This window comes from Ylistrum balloti, unplaced genomic scaffold (genome assembly GCF_031769215.1).
Source record: "Ylistrum balloti isolate Yb309-2 unplaced genomic scaffold, AGI_CSIRO_Ybal_v1 Utg369758, whole genome shotgun sequence".
In the NCBI taxonomy this organism is placed as follows: domain Eukaryota; kingdom Metazoa; phylum Mollusca; class Bivalvia; order Pectinida; family Pectinidae; genus Ylistrum; species Ylistrum balloti.
In genome coordinates, this window is record NW_026781958.1 from 1,190,620 (window position 1) to 1,199,499 (window position 8,880).

Sequence of the window (8,880 nt, forward strand, 5' to 3'; positions counted from 1 at the left end):
GAATATTGTGAATAAACTGTACATTGCAATTATCTGCGTATAAGGTATGCGTATTCTGACTCTTCAGTCAGTACAGTACACAAGTAAGAAGAGCAGTTCACAAGGGAGATAAACAACACTGTAACATATGTTTTCGAGAGAGTATTCATGTGTGCAATATAATGCAGAAAGAAAAAATTGTTCTTTGTGAAGATCTTCCCACGATCATAAGTGACATTTAAGCATTTCAGAATTTCCGATCTTATGAACAACAGAGACTAAGAAGAGTGTTCACGTGATTAAGCGATGCTTGTAAATATCATTTCACTAAATATGTTGGAGACGTCAAGATGATTTTTATCAATAATTAATAACATGGACATTTCTCAATGGTATGCAAGTTTTCTGTTTGTTTACATTCATGCTTGTCAGCACGATGGAAATAAATTTGTTGAACGTAAAATAAAATTTGTTGCGCGATCTATTTCTTAAGACACATGCAGAAACACATTGTTTAAAAGAGGTCTTTTAAAATCAATTTTGATTTGTCAAAAGAATTGTAATGCGGTGTTTTTATGCCATCGCCGTCAATAGCATGTACTACTCAATATAGCAAATCCTCTGTTCACAGTTCAGATATCATGTTACAGATTACGTAGAAAAAATGGTAGAGTTTCCATGACTACATGTACTTATCCCCCTTCGACACAAAGTTACCATGTGTACTGATTGTTCTTAAAATAGCTTCATCAGAATCATATCTATCAAAATTGTCGGATCAGCAATTCATACATGACGGAGGTTGATAGTTTCAAATTCAAATGTGTTAACGAATTTTAAATGAAGAAGTAAATAAATAAAAACGTGGAAAAGTCAGTATAACTGTTTGAGTGAATTTTGTAATTCAAATATATTAATATATCACATGGGTTTTAGGGCGGTACAACCACATCAAGGAACGTTTGTCATTGATAACGGATATGTGAGAATCTGGCCCAGCAGGTTTTATCTCCAAAAAGGCTACTATTACATGCTAAAATTCTGGGAGCACATCACAATACATAGTAGTAAGTTAGAGTTATATACGTCATACTAATACGTCATAAAAATTATACTGACAAAATCTTCGAATTTCATGAAATAATCCCGTGAAATCAGAGACATTATTTAACTCGTTATCAAATCTGGATGAATAGATGTTCTCAAAAAACATCAAGAAAATACCAACATGGCAAAATGATCATAATTCAAACTAAAATTCCTGAAAACTATGGCAAAGTATAAAAAAAGATTTACATGAAGACTGGAAAAAGAGAGTAGGAGCACAAATCAAACAAAATCGGACAAAGAAAATACACATTGAAAAACCATTTAAGGTAGGAACATATATCTTACCAAATGTATACTTATAGATATTCGTGAGCATTTTAAAAAATGATAAGATAATTGTGCCATGGAGAAATACATGGAAAAGATAGGAACTTTTCATGGCCATCTTTCTCATTTGAAATTGTAATGCAAAGTGGTCATCGCTGATAAGGTTGTCTAGTGATTTCTTGTCGCCGATTCGATTCTCTCTTACCCAACTTCAAATAACCCACATTTTTTTTCGTATATAAGATTGTAAACGACACTCTCTAAAGGTACACCTGGCTTTGTTCTTGGGTTGGGTTGGTTTGGGTGGATGGATGGGTGGGTGAGTTGGTGGTTAGTTGGTCCTATCTTTAGTCTTGTCTCACCGACGAACGTCAGTGATCTGGCAAACGTGGATGTGGCCTTCTAACACAAAATTGGATACCTCTTGTAACAGAGTGTTTAAGATTTGTATGACCTAAGCATAAAATATAGTACTGCAATGTCCCCTAGCTGTCATTCCAATTCCGCTTGTGCCCTTGACGACGGATAGATATGTTCATCTTTAATTTGGCAAAAAGTTGCAAATTGAAAACATATGTTTTGAATTTGGTTGCAATCAACTTATTTTTAGTCATGATTTATAAAAGTACGTTTTTTAAAATCTGGTATTTATTTCTATGTGTCTAGACACTTTCGACATTACTTAAGGCATGGAATGTGGCTGTACTTAAAATAAAATCAAAACTAAATGGGCGAAAATAATCATCCTAATGTTACCTGATAAATGAAGCATTTTTCTACAAATTGCTACAAATAATTCATCATACAAATTGGTTCAAACTAGTTTCAACAACGTCGTATTGAGGTTTAAAATTTTAACTTAATAAATTACATCCTGGGTTTTATTATTCATTGATCACATAAATCACTCCCTGTCATTTAGCCCTATGTAGGAAAGGTGTGTACCCCTAAAAACTGAAGTCGAAACAATATTGTTATGGAAGCCTTACTGCAAACCGGAAAAGTTTCGCCCCAGTTTAATTTTCGCCTTTTTTCGTCTATGAAAAAAGAGATCGAATTTACAATAGGGGCGAAATTTTGTTACGATTACATTATATAATCATCAAGGGGCGAAATAAACATAGGGCGAAGTTATGTATAATGGTACAAGGGCGAAAATAACCTGGGGCGAAAATATCCCGGTATCACTTATGACATGATCCTGGATCCATGGATTTGATCTATGTGTTTTGAGTGGAATTCAGTATTGTTTAAATAGTTGTTTTTTAAGTCTGTTACTAAATGATATTGCATCTCTCTTAAAAAATTCAGGTTTATTTTCGCTTAGTGAATTAACATTTATTGTCTACCTGCAACCAGCAATGCAAATATGGATGTAAAGTGTTAGTACTTATTGACCCCTTGGCCAATATTTTCTTCTAACTCTTGATCGTCTGTCAACAATACGTTAATGTTGTGACTAAAACATTCCGAAAATGATACAGGTCACTACAGAATTCAACTATCTGTATGTTAATGTTTGTTCAGGTCAGACGTTGCTTGGCAGGCTGACATGTGTTGCTGGTAAGTCATTCCAGACAGACACAGACATTTTAATACATTTATACAAAGAAAAGGAAACTTTGAAGAAAACCCAAATTGAATATAGATATTTACAATACATTTATGGGAAGATGAGATATTGGAAAGAATAGTCCAAACATTGATTTTCATCAATACATTTATTGACTTTGACAAATTCGCTGACCAGCAGCTTTGTACATATAAAACATAAACTTGGTTGCACTAGGCATATTATAATATTAACAACAGTGTGTAGACTTTGGTATAAATTATTTGTTAAACTAAAAAACATTGCTTCATACAAAAAGGAATGTGATATCGGCACGACTTAGATAAATAAATATCTCATGGAACGGATATACAACCTAGAGGAAGGCTATCTTTCATTCACCAGATCGCTTTCACGGATCAATCACTCAAACACGACCTCCTTAAAGTACACTTTAAAACTTCGGATGTTTCGATGTTGACCAGTGCGAATATGTTTATAACAGTTACAAACAGATTGCTTTTGAATTGATATGTGAATGCCGACATATATTTCCGTATCAATATACACCGTTATCATTGGTGCATAAGCAATAATTATGGATTTCAAAAGGTTGGTAAAACTAGGTCCACTAACAAACAGAACTTTCGTAGAAACAATTTTCAGCTACAAAAATTTTATATCAGTTATCTATTTTCTCTTAAAGTCTAAGCATCCGTGTACTATTCTACTCCATAGGAATATGTTTGATACAAATAATTATCGAACTTTATAAAATAAATTATGTATTTTTGCGTGTTGTTTCTTCCCGGGAGGATATCATACTATAAGTTCACAAAGGCATTCTTGTCTTAAAAACGGTTTGGTTGTCGCCGAAAAATATTTTTGAAAAATTTGTTCTTTTTCTTTCTGCATTTTAAAGCACTTGTGACGACTTTCTCGAAAACGTCTTTCACACTTTTATAATTCTGTGTAGTAGTTTCCATGTATCCTACAGCGTTGATTTTCCTTGCCAAGTCTTTTCCTTCTTGTGTACTAACTGAAGAGTCAGAATCCGGATTCCGAGTATCCGTTTTTGTTGCAACAAGAATGAGTGTTGATTTCTTGCCTCTGAACCGCCTTATTTCCGGTAGCCAAAATGATGTAACATTGTCAAATGTGTCTCTGTCGCTTGCATTGTAGCACACAAGTATTACTTCACAGTCTGTATAAGTACAGGCCCTCATTCGGTCATAGTCATGCTGAAAACAAAAGTCTTCATGTTAGAAACGATTTTCTTAAACTTATAAGGAATTGATAATCATTTTAACGTATTAATGTCTACTAAAGATTTTACAATATATCTAGTCAAGCTAAGATGTAAAAATAAGGCAGTATTTATTTATAGTATCAGGATAGACTAGCCGATAAAACTAAAATATAAACTTGTGACTACCACGTGCAGCTTGCTTTGTTTGATCATGTGAGATTGATATAGATAAGGGACAACGATAAGTTTATCTTACCCAGAACACATAATTTCATATTTGTATCAGAGGATTGCAAAAAATACATATGTCAACCGTGTGAAGCACCTTTCAATACAAAGATTGTTCAATAGACATAAACAGATATCACCAAGGATAGTGTGTAGAGCCAAGCAATAGATTATACTACATCATACTGCTGATTCGTCTTTCTTGAACTCGTCAGTGATGTTAAGGGTCTTAATTATTGAAACCTAGGAGGCGACAGTTTAAAAATTTTGGTCGGAACAAATGTCAAAAAAGATAGGGAGATGGACTCATCTACAACATTCGTAATCATTAAAAAGAAACTGGCGCCTGAACATCTTAACTCCATCTCAATATAATTTGTGCAGCATAGCAACGATTATATTTATCAAGAATGAACATACCTGACCCGCAGGATCGAATATGTTGACTGTATGACTCTCTCCATTGATGTAGGTCCCTCCTGCAATAACAAAGCAATCTGATTGTTAAACACGAAAAAACTCTTTCTTAAGCACATATATCAATCAATTACTGCTATAGCTCCTTACCATGATAGATGTAGATGAAAATAATATATTCTTGATTACATAAGCCTGAATAATTCTTTATCATGTTTTCAAACGTGGCAGTATTATAATATTGCATTACAATGGTGTTATGATTCAGATGTTTTTACCTCTGTTGAGGTTTGCAATCGTCAATATGCTTTTACAAACATTAATTATTTCTCATTTCATATACATGTTCTTAAAGTCATATGAACAAATTAAATGACAAAAATTCACGTTTCTGCTTTTGTAAACAAATGTGGTATACCAGACACAGTAACAAGAGATACCTGTATAGTTTTCAAATACTGTAGCCACATATTTCTCTTCCACCCGTTTTCCAATAAAAGTGTGTGCTATTGATGTCTTCCCTACCATACCATCACCTACTAGGGTACAGCAAACGGGCTGGTTAGCAATGACCATTTTGTGGTGCAGTATAGCACATCCACTTCAAACTACATTAATAAATAATGAAATGTAAAGGTGTGTAACCGTTATATACCTATATATAAATACATCCGTTATTTATAGATTAAGACCATCAGCCAATCATAATATCGCTATCTGATTTCAATATGACGTATCTTCCGTGTTTGCGATAAACAGGTGTGTTCGATATGATTAGAAAGCAATGATAACTCAAAGCATAGCATATGTATGTTATCTTGAATTCTACAAACGAAATATATTTTGATCAATTCGATAAGTAGTTACCTTGACACATAAAAGGAAGAAGGGGAACTCTGATATATAACACACAGAAATAATCTGTTTTAATTTTCAGCATCAGTTGAAAACTGCTACTGTAAAATCATATGTTTTTGAAAGGCCTAACTTTCGTCGGTTTTTTTTCACAAAAATAATCCATCATTCTTAATTTTTTCGTAAATATTGCTCAATATAGTCACTTCAACAAATATGTTGTTAGAAGCAGAACGATAACATTGTAAAACAAGTATATACAAAGAATGACATCGCTGCCTCACGATGTCCAGCAGTTTGTCCGTTGTGATCTGCTTAAGCCGTTCACTTCTAGACTAATTTCTAGCATGGGATAATGCTTCAAATGTACATTGTATCAACTTTCTTTCTTTGTTGTACATTATGGCCTTGCACTTGAGTCACGTTTCGATGTTCGATCAGTGGGTCAGGGTCGGTTGGTCAAAGGTTTCTTTTGCCAGGCTCCACCTTAGTGTACGAGTAGTGGAAGATCCCTCCTATCCATAATTACCAGTTACTTGACTGGTTGTTATCATAAACGAACAGGAAAAACTTTATATCGACATTCTCGAGATCACACAGGGTAAATATCCAAGTCCATGGTTCCAAAGTCCTTCAAAAGATATGCGGTAAACAGCATCCGAGAGTGATTAAGAAATCAGCCACCACATTTCATCAAAATCCTACCAGTCCTTCAAAAGAAATCATGCGGAAAGCAGCATCCTGACGGACGGAAGGACGAACGGAACCCATTTGAATATCAGCGTGATAATAACTGCAAAAGGTCCCTCAACACTTCGTTCAGATGATCTTTATGTTGCGACCATTAAATGTATCACCAAAAGTGAAATATTTTATATAACTGCATATTTATGTCCCTCAGTTAAATCAGGTGTTAAAAACTTTAGTTTTACACTACGATACATTTGAACTTTCAAACCAGGTATTTATGGGGGCGGGGATAAAATTAAAATGCAATTAATTTATGTTATGATTTATATTAAGAATTAATTTGGTATGTTGGTATCATTAATGTAAACATTCTCTGTAATTATGACACCAGTGTTCCATCATTTCAAGGGACTCACTTTTCGTCGCTTAAAAACTGTTTCGTGGAAACTTTCTCTCGAGATTAAAGATAGCTCCATAAATCTGCGTATTCATATTTTAACAGTTCGTTGACATGAATTCGTGAATAAAGAGTACCTTTGAAAAACTGAAAATAAATCTAAACGAAAGCGAACGATTTTACAGTAACCTCAAACTTGTCAAAGCGATAAAAAATTTCGATGAAGGTTCGATTCACTCCCTTAAAGTGTCGAGTAAGTTGATTTGAAACAAGATATCTATCTCTTTGAAAACGATATTTCTCGAAAGATGATTCATAGAGTCGTCAGAAGGCGTCTTATTATTTTTTTTAACGAATATCAGTAAGAAAGTTGGATGTAAACCGCGTGACAGGAATTTAATTTGCATTATCTCTATGGTCACTTCTAACTAGCTCCAGTCGGTCAATGGACAGTGTTTACACTTGCTTATCGCACCTCAGTGGTCAGTCCGTGGTGGTTCGGAAACAGCTGATGATATCTATTAGTATCACTAAATTAATGGTTTTGACAAGTTGTCAGTGTAGTCCTACGACATCTTCATCATCGACTCTTGATCTACTCGTAAAAAAATTAATCCTTGGTGTCGCGAGAATAACTGTATTACAAGCGTTATGAAACATGTAATTTGTAACCTTTGACACTAGATTCTGGTGACGTCACCAGGAACTCGATATTGGTTGATGATATGTTTACTTAGAGATCACCGCTTGTAATTCCAACCATACGTCAAAGTTACCTAACGCTTCCAAAATAGTGGATCAATTTTCAAATTTCACAGGCATCGTCAAAAATTCTTTGTATAGAAGTAATCTGCTTGACATGATGAAACGTAGGTGCTATTCTAAAATTGTCTGATATAAGAGATTACGAAATGTATTTAATTATGAGACTGCTTCACCTGAAACAAACATTGCATGAAGTGTAGTTGTCAGTGTTTAACATCAATGATAAATAACAAGTGTTTCCTATGACAAAGGAAGATAATGATATCATCAGATTCGCATTGCTTGCAATCACATTGTTATGCTCTCAAATACATATCAACCGAACGTTTCTATTATACACATTCAGTTGTCAATACCTTCCGGTTACAGCCTAGAACTTTCAGGTCAGTTGGATCCTTTCGAGGTGATGCTGGATGGGTACCAACCGATTGTTTCTATGCCTGTACATTGAAATAAAACAGTAACCATAAATGATTATCATAAAGGAGATGTAGTTTGGTTACACGGAGTGTGACTTCAGGTAATGGAGCAAAGTAGCATGATAATTGACAAAGAAACTATTACTTTAACGCTGCCAAAAATCACATAAGGATCTAGATGTCTCTATATGATGTTCATTAACTAGTTCTTACAATTACATTCACTATTCCCTGGATCAGTAGCTATTTAAACAGTCACTATTGAAGACCGTAGCTATGGGGCTGCTGCACCTCCCCATCTAGATATTGATGTTTGTATTGATCACTTTTGATTTCACTCAGTCGCCTTCTAGGCTTCCAATGTTAGGCCCTCAGCATCACTGACGATTCCTACAAGGACGAAACAGCTTTATGATGCAGCTTAATTAATTGTTTGGCTCTACTGTATCTCACTCTAAATGAAAAGGTATTATTAACTAGTTCACAGTAATTCTCTGACTTCTATAATCCATCCATGTTTTCCTTTTGTGTCATAACTGAGACACTTGGATACTTAAAAAATAATAATAAAAATGATTCTGGAAAGGGTTTTAATTGTAATTAAAGGAATTTCATCAAAACAAACTTTGGTATGATTTAATTTTGTTTTCTTGTTATGTAAATATTTCAAGACATTTTATAGTTGTACATGTATTATTGACAAAAGTCATTTTCTTTTCTTTCTTCTGTCTCGGACATGGCTGTGGCCAAGGTGATCCATTATCACTATATATAATTATTGTTGAACTTTTAACATGATCTTTCAGATCTAACAATGACAGGAAATGTGTAGTGCTATCGGAAACGTTATATTACTTTGGCTATTTACAGATGTTACATATATATCTCCTGTTGAATGGTGTTCACGTTTTATATGTCAGGGTTAAAAATAAATCGATGTAAGTCAAGTCTA

The 8,880-nt window shown here is 34.1% G+C and overlaps 1 protein-coding gene across 1 annotated transcript; it reads right to left on the minus strand.

Moving 5' to 3' along the window:
- Window positions 1-3,759: 3,759 nt before the first annotated feature.
- On the minus strand, window positions 3,760-5,378 carry LOC132543572 (ras-like GTP-binding protein RhoL). The gene is made up of 3 exons (XM_060207086.1): window positions 5,243-5,378; window positions 4,806-4,864; window positions 3,760-4,149 (listed from the first exon to the last, which is right to left on the minus strand). The coding sequence occupies exons 1-3, from the start codon at window positions 5,376-5,378 to the stop codon at window positions 3,760-3,762; spliced, it is 585 nt and encodes a 194-aa protein (XP_060063069.1).
- Window positions 5,379-8,880: the final 3,502 nt, after the last annotated feature.